This window comes from Puma concolor, chromosome C1 (genome assembly GCF_028749965.1).
Source record: "Puma concolor isolate L17-30 chromosome C1, mPumCon1.1.hap2, whole genome shotgun sequence".
NCBI classification, from domain to species: domain Eukaryota; kingdom Metazoa; phylum Chordata; class Mammalia; order Carnivora; family Felidae; genus Puma; species Puma concolor.
The window spans coordinates 33,528,707-33,547,978 of NC_141674.1; the positions used below are offsets into that span (position 1 = coordinate 33,528,707).

Consider the following 19,272-nt stretch of genomic DNA (forward strand, 5'->3'; position numbering starts at 1 on the left):
TATAGGAAGGAGGCAGCTAGAGGGGAGTGTGTGGGGCAGGAGAAGCCCCTGGCTGAGGGCTGAGGGCTGAGGGCTGAGGGTTGAGGCCTGAGGCCTGAGGCCCGAGGGCTGAGGGCTGAGAATAAAAGATGAACTCTTCCCAGGCTCACCTCAGCCCTACCTGATGCTCCTGCCTGAAGCCTGATCTCCGTGGATGGACGGAGGGAGCGTTCCCAGCTTGGAGACTCCAGGTCTGCTGGTGAGGGACAAAGGGCCCCTGCTTCCAAAGGTGGTGAGTCCTCCCTCTCTCTCCTCTTCATTCTCCTTAGTCCTTTGACTTTTTCGGGATCCTCAAGTTTGTTGGAGAAACTGTCCCCTTTCTCCTTACTCACAAGTACATTTTAGAAGACAAAATGGGGCAAGTGGAGATAAGTATAAAAGGATGAGGGACAAGGGGGCTGGATGGGTTTTGTCTAAAGATTCTCACTGAAAAAAAAAAAAAAAAGACTCTCACTGAAGTAATAGTGTTATCATTATTATTACAGCTGTCATGTATTTAGTCCTTCTTATTAGCCAGGTCCTATGCTCTGTGCATCTAGACCAATCATTTGTAGATTTGAGGAGTCTTCTTAGCCTGCTTGGGGTTGTCAAGGGAACTTCCAGTGCGTGGTTTTTTGTGTTTGTTTGTTTTGTTTTTTCTGATTTAGAAGGTTTTGAAATTAAACTCTTTAAAACTTAAACGTAAAATAAATAAAGAAATAAATAAAACTTAAACGTAAATGGGTGCCCGGGGACAACATATTTCCAACATGTGTAGTAGAAAGAAAATTGTTGCTATGTGAAGAATTTTGCAAACCGTTAAAGAGACAGATGCCCACATAAAAAAGTGGGCAAAGTATTTAGATAACTGACAAAGTCCAAATAATAAGTAATCAAAAAAAAATAAATTAAAACAAAACACCATTAATTCTTTTAAAAGAGATACCATTTGGGGTACTTGGATGGCTCAGTCAGTTCAGTGCCCGACTTCAGCTCACGGTTCATGGGTTTGGGCCCCGTGTGGGGCGCTGTGCTGACAGCTCAGAGCCTGAAGCCCGTTTCAGATTCTGTGTCTCCCTCTCTCTCTCTCTGCCCCTCACGCACTCACACCCTGTCTCTCTGTCTCTCAAAGTATGAATAAAAACATTAACAAATCTTTTACATAAATAAAAAATAAAAGAGATAACATTTTGCTACTCATTAAAATAACAAAGATTCTGTTAAAAACATGAAGCCATGTGATGGCAATCTTGTGGGGAAACAAGCAATTTCCTCACTTAGGTAAATTGATATGACCTTTCTAGAAGGCAATTTGGCAGTGCAAATTAAAAGTCTCTATTTTATTTTTTTTATTTTTTATTTTTTTTTTAATTTTTTTTTCAACGTTTATTTATTTTTGGGACAGAGAGAGACAGAGCATGAACGGGGGAGGGGCAGAGAGAGAGGGAGACACAGAATCGGAAACAGGCTCCAGGCTCCGAGCCATCAGCCCAGAGCCTGACGCGGGGCTCGAACTCACGGACTGCGAGATCGTGACCTGGCTGAAGTCGGACGCTTAACCGACTGCGCCACCCAGGCGCCCCAAAAGTCTCTATTTTAAAGATGGGAACCTCGAGGCCTAAGAATTTAAGTGACTTGCTTAAAGTTACAAAGTCAACAGTTAGGGACTAAACCAAGATTAGGGCTCAGACTTCTAACTCTGGCCCTCCAGGTCTTATCTGGTAGCGATGCTTAATACAGCAATGTGTTGGAAAACAACCTAAATATCCTACAATATAGATTTACTTTAAAAATTCTCGAATATCCATGATATCCGTGGCACATAAGTCATTAAAAGAATATTTGATGGTATGGGAAAATGCGCATAATGTAGTGGTTAGGGAACATGACAGATATCAGCAGCATATATGGTATGGTCCAATTTTTAAAAAAAAGTTATATACATGCATGGGAAAAAATTTGACGAAACATACCTCTGGGTGGAGAGATTTCAGATGATTTAAAAGTTTTAGGGGCACCTAAGTGGCTCAATCGGTTGAGCATCGACTTTGGCTCAAGTCATGATCTCATGGTTTGTGAGTTCAAGCCCCACATTGGGCTCTCTGCTGTCGGTGCAGGGTCTGCTTCGGATCCTCTGTCCCCCTCTCTGCCCCTCCCACATTCGCCCTTGCTCTCTCTCTCTCTCTTGAAAATAACATTAAAAAAAAATGTACACTTAAAAAATAAATTTAAAAATTTTACCTATTTTTTTGATAATTTCCAGATTTTCTACGGGATAGAAAAAGCAATATATTTTATTTAATAAAAACTTTTTAAAAATGGCTGAAATGCCATGGGGCTCTTCTGGATGTGAGCTGGAGCTGGCTGACTGGCAGGTGACTGGCAGGGCAGGAAACACTCATCCCAGAGGGCAAGTGTGAGGGGCTCACAGAGTCTAAGAGAATTTATAGCCACGACCAGGGAAGATAGGAAAGATGGCTTTTAGTTCCTTGAAGTTGGATAAGTACAAAGCAAAAGTTAAAGTTCAGGTATAGGAATGAAAAAATACCTGATTAGATTAACAATGTGTTTGGGGGACCTGCTGTACTATGGGGGGACTCATAGCAGAGGTAGTACCCAGAGAGCCAGTGATGGAAGATTCCCACATACTGTCTGTTCACCCTTTTATACTTTCAGTCTTTTTCTTCTACCCTGTCCCCCTTCTACCATCTTTTGTTTCTCCTCCCGATCTTACTTAGGTTTCTTCTCCCCATCTGACTTGGAAACGTACATTGAATACCCTGGTTCTCCTTCAGCACTGCTCTGCCCTCTGAAGGCTCTCAAAATTACAATCTGACTAATCCTGCTCTTCGTAATTTTGTAAATGTAGGCATCAAGTTTCCAAATTAAGTTATTTCTAGCAAAGAATTGCAAGACAAACACTCGATATATAATTTTTCCTTTTTATAGTATACTGGAGTTAGAAAAGCTCCATCTATGGGCACCTGGGTGGCTCAGTCGGTTAAGAAAAGCTCCATCTAATCAAAATCCCTTAATAAGTGAATTTATTTTTTGCTAAATTTAGTCTTGTGTTATGTCTTTTTATTATTTTATTATGCTTTATTAATAAGTTAGGAAATAGAGATGAGAAAAAATTGTCTATATTTCCAACACCTTAATTAATTTTAATGTTTTTAATGTTTATTTATTTTTGAGAGAGACAGAGTGTAAGTGGGGAAGGGTCAGAGAGAGAGGGAGACACAGAATCTGAAGCAGGCTCCAGGCTCTGAGCTGTCAACACAGGGTTTGAACTCACGAACTGTGAGATCATGACCTGTGCCAAAGTTGGATGCTTAACTGACTGAGCCACGCACGTGCCCCACCAACACCTTAATTATCAATATTCATATTTTATAGGACTTCCTGTCAACTCCTTTCTTACACACTCTTTAGTTATAATCATTGTAAATATGTTATTTTGTATTTTGATTTTAACACATCATTATTAGTTTGAAGCTAATCATTTGAAACACAGGCTTGATGAACCATAATTTGCTTAGTCATTTCCTTATTGATGTACCTATAGATAGTCCAATTTTTCACTTTTATAAACATACTGCTGAGATCATGTGACCTTTTATATTTAAGATTCTTTTCTTAGAGTAGATTTCCAGAATATTTCTTACTGAATCAAAGGCAAATACATTTCTGTTTTTTAATGTTTTATTTATTTTTGAGAGACAGAGAGAGATAGAGTGTGAGTGGGGGAGGGGCAGAGAGAGAGGGAGACACAGAATCGGAAGCAAGCTCCAGGTTCTGAGCTGTCAGCACAGAGCCCAATGTGGGGCTCGAACTCACGAACTGCAAGATCATGACCTGAGCTGAAGGTGGATGCTTAACCGACTGAGCTATCCAGGCGCCCCCAAGTAACGTTTCTTTACCTCTTGTTCCTTCCCAACTTACAATGAATTCAGCAAATGTAAGTGAATCTCCTATTTTCAAGACAGGAGACTCAGGGCCTAAGAGTTTAAGTGATTTGCTCAAAGTTATAGAGTCACGTAGTCAGTTAGGGACCAAGACAAGACAGAAACCAAGGCATCTGACTCCAGCCCTCAGTTCGCTAGGTCTACTAGCTTTTCTTTTACCATTTGGCTTTATTTAGCCTTAGATTCTTGGGAATTTTCCCATTGGCTTACTCTTTGCTCTTCTCAGATGAGATTATGCATGAAAGTCACATCTTTAATAAAAAAAGCTAAGACCTCACATTACACTTGTCACCCTCTACCCAACAACAGAATACACACTTAAAAAAAAAGACACATGAAATATGTGTCTCCTTTGCCTAACTTCTCTATTCAGTTTCTGAGTAGCTGGTAACCTGTGGGAAAGTGGGTGGGATGGGGGGGGGGGGGGAATGTCCTAATTGTCATCCTAACCTCAGTGTGTCCTAGTGCTGTGTTGCCATTTGCAACCCTAGGGGATTAGAGATGGATATTACATGCGTCATGACTGAAAAACAAAAACAAAGAAACAAAAACAACCCTAAAGCAGTGTGCTGTTTGCCATGAGAGAAACAGAACTGGAAATTCGCTCAAAGCTTAAGTCCATCCTCCGTTTTTCCTCCTCCCTTTGATGGCCCCCCCTCCGCCAAGTCTCTTTTTGCTCTATTCCAAGACCTTCCGGGACCTGACCTGAGGACTTCTACAAAAACCCTCCTCTTTAGAAAGGATTTGAAATCTTGGGGAGAATTCAAGAGACATTATCTCTTCCCTGGAGTGTTTTTTTACCTTTAAACTTCATCCCCGGTTGTGGCATGAAAAGGTTTGGTTCCCGCTAAAGGAATTTCAGGCAGTCGCAAGTAGGTGGGGAGAGTTTTATAGCAGGGAATCCTCTAGGGTGTCCTTTTGGTTAATGCGCAAGGTGCATTTAGTAATAACTAAACTGTGGTTAATGCACAAGGTGATTTAGTAATAACAACTACAGCACTTTTATTGAGCACTTTTTCTGCTGGGCATTTGCGGCAAGTGCTTTCCATGCATTATCTCCTTGCATCTGGGAAGAAGCTCCCCCCTTTATAGATTAAGCACTGGAGGCCCACAGATTTTAAACAATATTCCCAGGGGGCGCCTGGGTGTCGCAGTCGGTTAAGCGTCCGACTTCAGCCAGGTCACGATCTCGCGGTCCGTGAGTTCGAGCCCCGCGTCGGGCTCTGGGCTGATGGCTCGGAGCCTGGAGCCTGTTTCCGATTCTGTGTCTCCCTCTCTCTCTGCCCCTCCCCCGTTCATGCTCTGTCTCTCTCTGTCCCAAAAAAAAAAAAAAAAAAAAAAAAAAACAACAACAACAAAAAAACGTTAAACAATATTCCCAGGGACACGGAGCTAGTACATGAATGGAGCTAAGACTTGAATCCACTGTGCATGGAAGAGCAACTGTGGAAGGGCCAGCAACAGGCCCTTGCCAAGCCTGGCTTGAGACACTAAATGCTAGAAGAAGCCTATATTCTGGTGTGCACCTGGTTAGTTCCGGGTGTAAGTTCTTGTTTCTCCAGACCCCTGCCTATGCCTTCGAAATCACACTCAGTGTCTTAGCCTCCCTGTCACCATGGCCCTCAGTCACGGCTTCCATGTTGAGCACTTACCTCCTCCAATCCTCACAATAATCCTGCAAGGAGGCACAGTTATTATACCCATTTTAAAGATGGAGAAGCAGAGCCTCAGTCACAAGGTTATTCAGAGAAGTTAAGTCACGAGTTTCCACGGAGGTAAGTAGCCAAGCTGGGCTGTGGGATTCCAGAGTGCTTGCTGTGCGTCTCGTGCCTGCGCCCCCACCTCCTCCATTGTCCCCGTTCCCTCATCAAGCTCACCAGCCATTTCTGGTGTCTCCCTGTGTCTGTCCTCCTAGTTCGGATGGAGATGGCAGGCTTCTCGGGCGCCTGGCTCTCCGGCTGTCTCGTGGCACTCGTGTTCCTCTGCCTGCCCACGCGTGTGTCAGGTAGGAGTTTGTGAACCTCTTCCCGTGTCCGGGACGTCTGCGAAGGAGACCCAAGCGCAAGGGGGCCTTATTTCTTCTCGCGTTCACTTCTCCCCCCCCCCCCCCCTCGCCCCCCCCAGTCCTCTCCCAGGCCCTTCCCAGGCCCTGCCCTTCCCCAAGACGTCCCCTTCGTCCATGGCACAGCTCCTGCGCTCCCATCCCTCCCAGACGCCCTTGTCCCTTTTTTGTCCGCACCGCACAGGGGACACCGGCAACTTCCACCTGGCCCCGCTAGGGGGCACAGCCGAGCTGCCCTGCCCGCTCGCCCTGTGGCCGGTCACCGTGCCCACCGCGGTGACGTGGCTGCGGTCCCCACACCCGGACCGCTCCCAGGCGGTGCACGTGTTCCGGGACGGGAAAGACCGGGAGGAAGGCGTGATGCCGGAGTACAAGGGGCGAACGGCCATGCGGAGGGACGCCCGAGAGGGGAGCGTCAGCCTGGAGATCCGCCAGGTCCGGCTGGAGGACCGAGGGCAGTACCGATGCCAGGTCCAGATCGGAAACCTGACTCGAGAGGGCACCGTGACCCTGCAGGTGGCTGGTTAGTCATTGTCCAAGGGGGACCGAGGTGCCCCCAAGATCTGAATCGTGGGGTGCAGTTACCCTAGGGGCGGATTGGAGAAGGTATGAGGATGAAGCCAGAGACTGTCTCACCCCGTGGGGAGGAGGATGAAGGTGGGGAGAGGGTGGGCATGCACGTGCCGTGAGCAGCCCCTGCTGCCCCCCACCCCGGAGACCGTGGGAGGGGGGGAGGGCTCCCGCGGGGACCGCGCCCCGACGGCCAGGCGTCTCTGTTCCCTGTCCCCCTCGCAGTTGTAGGCTCCGACCCTTACATCCACGTGAAGGGCTACGACGCTGGATGGATCCAGCTGGTGTGCAGGTCGGCGGGATGGTTCCCAAAGCCTTGGGCCGAGTGGAGAGACCCTCAGGGCAGGGTGCTTCTATCGCTGTCGGAGGCCCATTCCCTGGAAGCTGGGCTCTTCCGGACAGCGGTGTCCAGCAGAGTCAGGGACAGCACGCTGGGGAACGTGTCCTGCACCTTCCGCAACTTGGCCCTTGGCCAAGAGAAGACGGCAGCCATGGTCATAGCAGGTAAAGGCTGGGGCCGTAAATGGGCTTGAAGCCCCTGGTGAAAACTCCTACCTTAGTGGAAACCTTATAAAGAATTTTCACATTTTTTTAAATTCTAAGAGTAACACATGTTTGCAGTAGAAAACTTGAAAAAAAAACGAGGAACATTTTAAAGAAACCAACAAATGGCCTATAATGTCATAAATTAGAGAGAACTGCTGCTAACATTAAAAACAATTATATATTTTGAGAGAGAGAGAGAGCACAAGCAGGGGGAGGGGGTGAGGGAGAGGAGAGAGAGAAACCCAAGCAGGCTCCATGCTGTCAGCACAGAGCCCGATGTGGGGCTGGATCCCAGGAACCATGAGATCATGACCTGAGCAGAAATCAAGAGCCCAACGCTTAAGAGACTGAGCCACCCCAGGGGCCCTGGGGCATTTCTTTCAAGACTGTCTTGTGTGCGTGTATCTCTGAGTGCCTATGTCTTTGCACGTATGTAATTTTCTACCTGGTGTCTTCTTCCTTTCCACTTCTAATGTCATGAGCATTTTCCACCCATGTCCTTCAGTAGTTCTCTGCAACGTGATCTTTAAGGGCTACATAGTACTTCATTGTGTGGTTATAGCTGAATAAAATTAATCGAAGCCCTATTTCTGGACATCTGGATGGTTTCTAATTTTTTCTCCTATTATAATGAGAGGTGCAGTGGACACCTTTGCACAAATTTTGGCAAGTGACTTTGATTATTTTCTTAGAATGTGTTTCTAGAAGTAGAATTAAGGGGTTAAAGGGGTATGAACCTTTTAAAGATCCTTGAGACATGGAGGCCATGTGGCAGAGCAGAGTGGTTTTAGAGCCCAGAAAGATAGACTGTGGCCTGGGGTCCCGAGTAAGCAAGGGTCATGACCTCTGCCCCCTCCCTTCTCTTACTACTGCTACTGCCTCTCACTGAGTGCTAAGTGCTTTACCTGCCTATCCCTTTCTTTATTTAAACAAAAATTTTTAATGTTTATTTATTTTTGAGAGAATGAGAGAGAGAGAGAGGGATCTGGGGAGGGGCAGAAAGAGAGGGAGACACAGAATCTGAAGCAGGCTCCAGGCTGAGTTGTCAGCACAGAGCCCAGTGCAGGGCTCAAACTCACAAACTGCAAGATCATGACCTGAGCCGAAGTTGGAGGCTTAACCGACTGAGCCACCCAGATGCCCCTATTTATTTATTGTTTAATTTTTTTAAGTTTATTTATTTTGAGAGAGAGAGAGAGAGAGAGAGAGAGAGAGCAGGGGAGGGGCAGAGAGAGAGGGAGAGAAATAATCCCAAGCAGGCTCTGCCCTGTCAGCACAGAGCTCGATGCAGAGCTGGAACTCAGGAACCGTGAGATCATGACCTGAGCCAAAACCAAGAGTCAAATGCTTAACTGACTGAGCCACCCAGGTGCCCCATGATCCTTTTAAATCTCCCAACAACCCAGTGGAACAAGGATTATTATCATCTCTATTTTACAGATGGTAAGCCAGGCTTGGGGAGGCTCAGTCTCTCGCTCAGGGTCACATAATGTTGAGTGAGTTCTCGCATCCAGCCTAGGCTCTCCACCACTTGTCACGGAGCCTCTTCTGCTCTTTTTTTCTTCTTTCCTTTCTCCTTTCTTCCTGGCTAGGCTGTAGTCTACTGCTGTAGCACCCCAGAATCTGTTCTGCCCCTGCTGCTAGGGCTCAGGGCAAAGATGTCACTGACTGTTGTTTCACTTGACAAGGAGGCAGGTGGGTACTCATGAGAAGAGTGGAGGTGGCCCCTGAGGAAGTACCTCCTATCCTCCAAAGTCCCCAGATAATGGTTTCATATAAGGCAGCACGAGGTTGTGGTTGAAAAGCTGAGTTTAACCCACTGTCTTTGGGCGGAAGCATCAACACCACTCCTAAGAGTCGAGCATCTCACTTTAAAGTTGTCCCCAGGTCATCCAGGGTTGGAGTTACTGAGAGAAGCAAAGACACTCACCTGTCTTGGCCGGAGGTCTCTCCCTAAACTTGATGGAGATGGTTGGGATGTGCCTGAGCCGCCTGCCATCTGAAGTGGGGCCCTTTGAGGGTGGTCATTGGCGGTTTCTGTTTCAGCCCCATCTCCAGGGAAGATCTCCTCCTCAGCAATGGCTCTTGCTGTGATCCTGCCTTTCCTGGGGCTTCTCATCATGGCAGGCGTTTGCCTCATTTGGAAGCAAAAAAGATCCAAAGGTAACTAAGTGGTAAGGGAGTCTCAGCCGAGACTGAGAAGTGGGACTGAGGCTTCTCTAGGAAATGGCCGGGAGGAAGTAGATGTGGACATGAGTTTTCCCTAGGTTGCAGACCCTGCAAGCTGGCTGAGAGCAAACTGGTAGAGCCATGCTGGGGGACTCACATTGCAGAGAGGGTCAAAGAAACTGCAGAAAACTCCTGGGCAGAGCTGTGAATTCTCATCTTCTGATAAATTAGGAAAATACTGATCATGCCAGTCTTCTAATTAATGAAGAAATGCAGTGCTATCCATTAGATAAAACCCCTGTGAATGTGGTTGAATTTCATAGGATCTCGGGGTCACAAAGGATCCTGAAAGTCGTATAAGCCAACACTCCTTTCCCCATCTGATGGTTTGAAGATCCTCTAATCCTTTCAAATAGTCTCACACCCACAGGGACGAGGAGCAAAGTCCTACTCAGGCACCTTGCGTGGGCCATCTTTGGACAACCCTGCCTACTAGAAAAAGTCCTTCCTTTAACTGAGCTGACACATCTTTCTTTCTTCCAGAGAATCTTCTCTATGAACAGGTGGTGGAGGTAGGTAAGTGTCTTGAGCTTGGTGGGGATGTTACTGTGTTTTATTGGTTTTGTGCTCCCAATGACCACTGGTTTAAATTGTGCACCTGAAAGTCCCAACATCTGATGTCCTGGTGGCAGGGGTGGTGGGGGGTCTATACCTGCCATTTCCAGTTTTTGCAGACTCTTAGTTGTCACAGCTTGCCTTCCAGTATGTTTGGTGGTTTTTGTATGTGAACTCATTCCTTGGTCTTGCTCTCCACTCCTGTGGGAGTCATGTAGATCTAATGTGGGGGAAGCTTTTATTCGTTCAACAATTAGTAATTGTCTCCGAAGCACCCCAGACCATACTGGAGGCTGGGGACACAATGGCGAGTAAAAACACACACAGTCTGTGCCTTCTTGGGGCGTTCAGTCTAATCAAGGAAGCATATATGAATGAAATGATTATACAAACAAATTGTGCACAGATGCCACAAGAGGGAGTTCTAAGGGTTGTAAAGACTGTAACCAGGAGGAACCAACCAAGCTTCAGGGACAGGAGAGGGGGGCCCTGAGGAAGTGATGCGTGATCTGGAAGACAGGCGGTCTGGAGGGAAGAGGGAATAGAAAACCATGTGCAGCAGAAGGAACAGCATGTGAAAGAAACACAGTGTGGAAACGAGGCCAAAGATGACAGCGGATGAGGCTGTGGACTTGGCAGGGGTCAGCCCAGGTGACGCCCTGTAGATCACGTGAAGGGTTTTGGTCTTTCCTATCAGAGCAGTGGTAAAGCAGTGAACCGGGCAATCTTGGCCAGAATTGTGCTTCGAGAAGCTCTCTCCGGCTGCAGTGTTGAGAAAGGACCAGAGGGAGCAATGGGACAAGATGTGGGGGCAGGTTGGGGGGCACCACTTCTGTCATCCAGATGAGAGATGGTGAGGGCCTGGGTCAGGGAGGTGGAGGTGGAGATAGGGAGGTTCAAGAGCAGGTGAACTCAATAGGCATCGGGGACCTTCAGAGTAACAGCACAGAATCTCATTTACTTTTCTTTCTCTAGAAAATCTTCTCTCAGACCACGCAAAAGAAAAAGGTAATTATATGTGTAGAATAAAGAGTAGGGAACAAATAACAAAGTATATATTCTTTCTATTGCTACATGAATGCTGACAGTCTATGATACATACTTTATACACACACACACACACACACATTTTCCATTAATATTATTGGAATTCACTTTCCAGTATCAAGGGCTTATAGGGCCGGTGGCCATGGTGAGGGGGTGCACTTGATCAGCATTCACGGGTCTGGATTGGCCTGAGGTCCCTTCACCAGCCTTTCTGTCAATCACTGAAAAAGAAGGTCTGTTTACTATTTAGAAAGGTGTTGTTATGGTCATGTGGGGTGTATGAAAAATCTGAGGAATCCATACAACTTTTGCACCGAGAGAGGCGGTATCATACGATGGGAGGGCCACGGGCTCTGGAGTCAGCGACTGGGTCAGTGATACCTGGCTCAGATCTCTGCTCTGCCGCTTACCGGCCTTAGACAAGGCACTTAACTGCTCTGAGCTTCAGTTTTCTCGTCTGTAAAATGGGGACAGCAAGTCCCCTCACCTGATTGTTTTCAGGACTCAACTAGACAAAACTTCTTATTACAAAGCCTGGTACTCCTTCTTCTTCCTGCCATTTCATCTTCATTAATCGAGTGTCTGCTGTAAGCCACTGAGCATAAAAGCTAGACACTCAGGACACAAACAAACAGGGGCTATGCCCTTGAGGTCTTGCTGGGAAGACAAGTCACTGGACCAGAAATGGCTCTGGGTGCACCGATTTCAGCATCTCCTCTCCTCCCTGCTTACATCTCCTCCAAGGTGATGGAAGTGTGGGTGCGTGCACAACTCAGGGATGCTATGGCTGCTCTGTTCAAGAGCGGAAGGAACGGTGGTGTAGTGGGGCTGACCTCTGACTGGGAGCCAGACAGATGTGGGTTGGAATCCTGCCTCCTCGGCCACTTACTAGCCTGGTCACCTGGGCAAATTTCCACCTCCCTCTGAGCCTCAGACAACTACTCTATAAAATGGGGATACTAATTGTATGCACCTCACATGGTGGAGGGGGTTCAGTGCCCACCTCGTTATGAGAACAGGACACAATAAATGGAGACTGTTAGTAGTGGGAATAGTAAAAATCAACCATAAGCTCCTTGGGGGCTGTATCGTATTCGGTTTCACTGCCCAAGTGCCTAATGCCTAACACATGCCCCGCCCTTAGCACAGGGCCTGGCAGTGAACTCGAACGTGTAACTTTAGTTGTCTGGCAAGGCCAGTGCTAGGAGAAAATGTGGGCTGGATGGCGCCTCCAGAAAAGCCACAAGCACAGTAGTCTCAGGAGCTTACAGTTTATGTCCCGAGACCTGGGATCTCCAAATTTACCAATCTCTCTGCAGTTCTTCAGCGGAGTTACTGTCGAGAACAATACGAGCCAACAAGCCAATGCTATAGGCCTCCCACTGGACACCATAGCTATTATAAACAGTAGGTTATAGAAGGAGAGCAAGGGACACACCCGTGTACACACAGTCACAAACGTACAGAAACAGACAGAAAGAGAAAAGGAGCCGGGCAAAAAGGGAAGAGAAGGGAGAAACCGAAGTTCTGGGCAGCCTGGGTCACTGGGGAAAGTGGCGCTGCCAGGTTCACGGGTCTGAGCTTTGAGAGATGTGACTGGATTAGGGGCCGACAGGATGGTCATCGCCCCCTTCACTGTAGGGGACGGAGCCATGAGCCTTCCCGCGTGCGTCCCAGGGATAAAGTGGCCACATGTGTTCACTTGTGCCTTTTTCTGTTTGTTTGTTTTAGGAAGGCTCCATAAAGTGCTCAGTAAGTTCCGCTCCTCACCTGTGGCGCAAACCTCCTTCTGCTGACATCTTTGCTCTAGGATGAGTGTCTCAGTTTCACTCGTTGGGGCAGAAGAGGGGGGCAAGGATACTTGAGACCCTGGGGGCTGGGGATATACTGGCTCCCACAGCCCTCTTTTCTCAACTATTCCCTGTTCCTCTTTCCCGCATAACTGTTATCTGGTCTCTATGCGGGAACCGTTTTACCGGGAAGAGCTGTACCTCCCAAAGGGGAAGCCGCCTGGAAGACCCCCTTTGATCACCTAGGGGGGACATTCCTTTAGGTGTGATCCAAAGCATGTGCGTCCTCTTTAAAGTGAACGTGTGGAGAAGTGGGTCTCCCCCACTTCACAAACGAGAACCTCTTTATAACAAAAAAGTCTTCAGGCACATGACATGTCTATTTTATTTTACACTGAGGAAACATACAGAAGAAAATCTAGTGGAAATTCGGTGGTAGTTTCAAGTGAACTGAAATTTTAGGCTTCTCCCGCAACATCTACAAATGTTGATGTTGTCGTGACCTGTGTGTAGAAGATGTGTTATTACTTGGTCTGCCGGGAAGTTGTGGGGGCCGCAGGAATTTGGTGACCCTCTGCGGTGTCTCTGGGGCGCGCTGGCCCACGGCTGGGGGCCCGCTGCTCTTGCCGGCCCTGTCACCGGGGAAGCTCAGGGCATTGCTCCCCAGGATCTCATGTGGGGGTGTGGTTGGGATGGGACCGCAGCATTCTGGGCAGGTCGACGCCCTTGTTCTGATTGGTCCAACTGTGTTTCTTCTTTAGAGACCCTCCGGAATGAACTGAGTAAGTGTCCCATGTGCTTATAACTCCTGTATCACCTTGTCTCCTGTGGATTCTGTGTTTCCAGTGATAGCTCACCCCCTGGTTTCTTCTTTTATTAGAGTTGAAGAGAGCTGCAGCGAACTCAGGTGAGGTACACTTTCCCTGCATTTGACCCCCAAGCCCCAAGACTTCCCCGTTTCTCTGTCCTTAAACTCAGGCATCCCCTTTACGTCTTCCAGGCTGGAGGAGGGCCCGGCTGCACTTTGGTAAGTCACACCAGCCAAATCATCCACATTTCAGAGCCCATTGCTCTGGTCCTGAGGAATTCAGACTGTCATTTAGAACTTTGTAAAAATCAAATCTGATTATCTGCTTATCAGTTTTGAAAAATCTTTGTGATTTTGGGGTTCACATTTAGAGTTAGGAAGTCTCCCCTCTTTGTTTTGATCTTCCTATGAGTTCTCTATGAGTTTTGAGATTTATCTTAGGTTTGTTGGTTATTCACATTTCATCTTTGTGACTTGTCTGCTCCTGTCCTGTTCTGGCTACTTTTTTTTTTTTTTTTTTTAATGCTTATTTATTTTGAGAAAGAGAGACAGAGTGCCAGTGGGGAAGGGGCAGAGAGAGAGGGAGACACAGAATCCGAAGCAGGCTCCAGGCTCTGAGCTTTCAGCACAGATCCCAGAATGGGGCTCGAACTCATGAACCATGAGATCGTGACCTGAGCCGAAGTCGGACGCTTAACCGAATGAGCCCCCCAGGCGCCCCTGTTCTGCCTACTTTTTGATTTGTGAGGATATTATTTCTATATAAAGCATACTAGTTCTTTGTCATGTTTTTCACAAATTATTTTTCTTTTATTTTTCTGACATTTTCTATGTCAGACTTTCTGACTTTTATTTTTCTGACATTTTCTATTTTTCTGACATTTTCATTTTACTTTCCCTATAATATTATTTTTTTATGTATGAACATTTTGTTTTTTATGGAGTCAAATTTATTCATCTTTTCCTGTATTGTCTCTTCCATGCTTTCAAGTTGGGGAGGTCCTTCCTATCCCACAGCTGGGCCAACAGCCAGTGCTCTTGTCTCTTTCCACACCCCTACCACATCCTTCTTTCTCTGATGACCAGTTTTCTTGGGGCGTGGTGATTGAGACTCTCAGAGAAGTGAATGGGTGACGCAGCAGCTCCAACAACGCGGACTACACAAAAGTTTCGCAGGCTCATCCTAAAAGATTTGCACATCTCTTTTCATTTTATTCCGAAATAGCTTGCGATCTGTTGCTGCTGTTTTAACGAGACCTGTTATTTTCACTGCTTTGTAGTCCGTATCAGTTTTCCAGCTGCTCATCCCCCTTCTATCCACATGTCTTCCTTCAGGCAGGTCTAATAGAATCGGTGAGTTGGCACTTAAGAGAACATCAGGTCACCTTGGTTGGCACTCCAGGAGCTCACAAACTCTTCTGACATTCGAGGTCCGGCTTCCTCCCACCACCTTGACTGAGTACAGATTTCACGGATTTACTCTCCAAGAAGAGCCTGTTTTCTGTACTTGGTGAAGGAGAGAGGCTCACTGTGACCCTTATAATCCACAATTTTAAGGAAGAATCCTTTTGAATCCTTTTCTCTATACTAACATTTAGCTATAGTAATTATAAGCAATAATTTTATTTTTTTTAATGTTTACTTATTTTTGAGAGACAGAGGGAGACAGATGATGAGCAGGGGAGGGGAAGAGAGAGAGGGAGACACAGAATCTGAAGCAGGCTCTGGGCTCTGAGCTGGCAGCACAGAGCCCGATGTGGGGCTTGAACCCACGAACTGTGAGATCATGACCTGAGACGAAGTCAGATGCTTAACCGACAGAGCCACCCAGGTGCCCCATTTTAGCTACCAAAATGAGCATCACACCCTCACTGTGTGAACTCGGCACTATCTCCTGCATTAGTTCCTCAAATCTGTACAACAGCCCTATTCCCATTTTACAGAGGAAGCAACTAAAGTTGGGAGATAAACAACAAGCCCAAGATCACATAACCAGCGAGTGGCAGAGCTGGGACATCCTAGCTGGCTACTGGATCTAACATCAAAGCCCATGTTTATTATCATACATTAGATTCCTTTGGAACATCGAAGACAAAGGCAGTATTTCCTAAGGATTAAGGCAGCTTCACAGATGATGAAATACTTTTTCCTCTTTTACGTAATACACCGCCAACAGACCTGGGGGACTGGAAGACAGTTTTCTTTGGTTTTAGTACTTATAGGGGAGGGAGAACCATGGACTCAAATAGACCAATGACAGTGGTCACAGCCTAGGGATTATCTTTCCCTCCAAAGCTACCCAAAGATCCCAAAGATCTCAGGGGATCTGAGACCTTGTCTTCCCCAGCCTCACCTGTTGGTGACTCTCTGCAGTGGCAGTGACCCTGGACCCGGACACAGCACATCCCAAACTCATGCTGTCTGAGGACCGGAGACGTGTGAAACTTGGAGAAAGAAAGCAGCCTGTGCCCGACGGCCCCCAGAGATTTGACTTTGTCGTCAGCGTCCTGGGAGCTGAGTACTTCACGGCGGGCTGTCACTACTGGGAGGTGTTCGTGGGAGACAAGACCAAATGGGCCCTGGGGGTGTGTAGCGAGTCCGTGGGCAGGAAGGGCAAGGTCACCGCCACGCCGGCCAATGGACACTGGCTTGTAAGACAGAGTAGTGAGAAGAAGTATGAAGCTCTCACATCCCCACAGACCATCCTGCGCCTGAAAGAGCCGCCACGGTGTGTGGGGGTTTTCCTAGACTATGAAGCTGGAGTCATTTCCTTCTACAATGTGACCAGCAGATCCCACATTTTTACTTTCACCCACAGTTTCTCTGGCCCCCTTCGCCCTTTCTTCGAGCCTTGCCTTCATGATGGAGGGAAAAATACAGCGCCTCTAATCATTTGCTCGGAACTCCAGAAATCAGAGCCATCAACTGTCCCCAAGGCAGAAGAAAAAGGCCAGGCTAATGGAGACGTGGCCATGAAGGTGGACCCTTCCTTACTCCCCCCTCAAGCACCGGAGCCTTCCCCACTCAGGGATATGATCCTGCCCTGGCCTTCTGACATTGGCCCTGCCCTTCAGGGGCTCAAAGTTCCTTCTTTTTAGGGCTGTGCCTCATTATCTGCCCCCCTGAAGGTCCGGCACCGGGCCCTGCATTTTAGGCTCCTGGCCCAACACCTGATTCTGAAACATCTCATCTCCTTTCCCCAAATCTAAACCTTGTGATTTCTGTTCAAATCACCTTCCTCCCAGGGCTCAGTTCTAAACTCTGTCATCCTTCTGGGGACTTAAAGTTCCCACTGCCCTGGAAGAATTCTTGAAAACCAGACGAACAATCACATTAAGTTTAGGTGGTGATGGTGAATGTGTGTCACCAAGATACAGGTGTTCTCTACTCGAGGGGCTATTTATAGAGGAACTTCACTCTACTTCAGCTTGCTCTTGACCTCTTAGTCATGAAGTTATGGTGCCCAGTCCCTGACTTTTCTCTGATCCCCTCCAGAATGGCGTTTCTTCTTTTCTCAGGGCAGGCCTCTAGCTCCCAAAGTCAGCTTTTTAAAAGTAAACATTTTTTGGGTCACACACTCTTCCTTCTTTCTTCTGGAACAGGGGGTAGGTCAGCTAGAGGGGTAAAACAGGCCATCCTTTCTTTTCTATTTCCTTGATGCTTTTTTGCAGCATAGTGTCCTGACATCCAGAGCTAATGTACATGTTTTCAAAGCTAACTTACCTATTGATGATAACCAGGTATAAGAATTTTAAATGAGGTAGCTATAATCCCCAAAAGACTGCAGAGTACAATCATGGAGCTGGGACACACAGCTTCAAACACAGCAGCCCAGCTGTGCGTGTGACCTTGAAAAAACAGCCATGGATGAGTTCGTCTGTTACCCTGGCCCTTTTGAATCTCCTCCCGGGATTTAGAGAGGCCCAGCCAGAAAAACGGTAGTTTTAACTACAAAGGTAGAGGCATTTTTTTTTCCTATAAGACCATCATTCTGGTAGACTTGACTACTTGTGTGGCAAACAGCTTCTTAGGTCAGAGAGTATTGATTTCAAATAGGAAGTCGGTAGACCATGTGTGAGGATAAAATAATGAGCCTCATTTTTTGGTGTGGATTGCAGAAAGAAGCCTATTCACTTTCAAGTCACTCCACAAAGGTGATCTGGTCTCTTTGTGGAGGTACTGGCTATCAGTTTGCAGATGAGCACACAGTTCTACCCAACAGAAACTAGATCTTTCTGTCAGAAGTTCTCTCTGTTGGTGCTTATAATAGTTAGGGTCCTCCAGAGAAAAATGTATTTGTGTTATATCTACATGTATAAAGAGATTTATTCCAAGGAATTGCCTCATATGATTATGGAGGCTGGCACTTCCCAAGATCTATCTGCAGGGTTAGTCAGCAAGTCAGAGACCCAGGGGAGCCAATGGTGTAGTTCCAGTTTCAAGGCTGACAGGCCTGAGACCCAGGAAGAACCAATATTTCCATTTGAGTCCGAAAGTAGGAAAAAAGTGGATGTTCCAGGCTGAAGACTGTCAGGCCAGAAGAATTCTCTCTTACTAGGAGAGGGTCAGCTTTTTGGTTCTATTCAGGCCTTCAACTGATTGGATGGGGCAGGCCCACATTAGGGACAGCACTCTGCTTCACTCACTCTACCAATTTAAATGTTAATCTCATCCGAAACCCCCCTTACAGAAACAGAATAATGTTTGACCAAATATATGGGCACCCTGTAGCCTGGTCAAGTTGATATATAAAGTTAACTATCACAGTGCATGGGTGAAATTTTCTGTTTGCTTTTGTACATGAACGAGAAGTTGTGGGGAAAGGCTTTGGACTGGTAACAGACAAGCACATTATGGGATTGGTTTTTGAACAACCTTGAATTCACCTAAGCAAGCTTTAACCACAGTTAGAAATAAAGCCACAGTTTTATTTCTGATCTGCCTTCTCACTATTTTATTTATATCAATTTATAAGCAATAGTGTGTGTGTAGGATTTATATTTCACTCACTCATATTCAGTTTCAAACATACTTTCCTGAATATCCTAATCTAATTCCCATTGTTCACACTGGCTGCACCCAAGAGAATTTACCAGCCGGAAGAGAACTGACATTGTGGAAGCAGAAGCTTTAACTCATTTAATCCTTAGAACAATTCTGCCAGGGATTTTATGGGGGAGGAAAATGGTGCTCCAAATGGCTAGGCAGTAGAACTGGTATTATAAATGTAGATTATCTAGCTCTGAAGACAAGAAATACCGTGCAGATATGAGAATATTGGATTAGGCTTTTTTGTTTTTTAAGTAAAACTTGGAAAAAAAAATCCTAATCCTGGATACCTTAGAAGTTGTATTGTGTCGGATTGAGGAATGCCAGGTTTATCTATGTAGGACCGAGAAAAAAAAAATCCCTGTGCAGGAGCGTTGGGAGACCCAGAGGCAGCTCCTTGCACAGGAAACGTCTAACTTCTCACAAGCGGATTGGGTTAGTGGATCTTTAAAATCCCTTCTAGTTCTACAATCCTTTGATTTTAAGGATAAACCTCGCGTGAAGCGCGGAATTCAAGGCTTCACGGATGTCTACAGGACCAAGGGTCACCAATTCAAAGTAAAGAAAAAACTGAGTTCATGACACGTGGAGGTCATGTAGGTTAGCTCTAGGTTTTCAATTACTTCCCAGACG

General features: G+C 46.6%; 1 protein-coding gene across 4 annotated transcripts; it reads left to right on the forward strand.

Moving 5' to 3' along the window:
• Positions 1–18,527, forward strand: ERMAP (erythroblast membrane associated protein (Scianna blood group)). Of its 4 annotated transcripts, none has more exons than XM_025912148.2 (12): positions 1–271; positions 5,899–5,988; positions 6,230–6,568; positions 6,841–7,119; positions 9,208–9,324; positions 9,874–9,906; positions 10,921–10,953; positions 12,724–12,744; positions 13,544–13,564; positions 13,663–13,689; positions 13,783–13,809; positions 15,964–18,527. In XM_025912148.2, exons 2-12 carry the CDS (start codon positions 5,904–5,906, stop codon positions 16,686–16,688), a joined length of 1,707 nt encoding a protein of 568 aa, XP_025767933.2. In that variant the 5' UTR covers positions 1–271; positions 5,899–5,903; the 3' UTR covers positions 16,689–18,527. The 4 variants fall into 4 exon arrangements, with proteins under 4 accessions (XP_025767933.2, XP_086572808.1, XP_086572809.1 ...); XM_086716682.1 differs by having other exon boundaries at positions 1–238; XM_086716683.1 differs by lacking the exon at positions 13,783–13,809.
• The last annotated feature ends 745 nt before the right edge of the window (positions 18,528–19,272 follow it).

Coding starts and splice junctions, on each gene's coding strand:
- ERMAP (XM_025912148.2), top strand. CDS start 5,904: ATGGAGATGGCAGGCTTCTCGGGCGCCTGGCTCTCCGGCTGTCTCGTG. Junction 9,907..10,920: donor TGAACAGGTGGTGGAGGTAG/GTAAGTGTCTTG, acceptor TTCTTTCTCTAG/AAAATCTTCTCTCAGACCAC. Junction 12,745..13,543: donor AAGGCTCCATAAAGTGCTCA/GTAAGTTCCGCT, acceptor TTTCTTCTTTAG/AGACCCTCCGGAATGAACTG.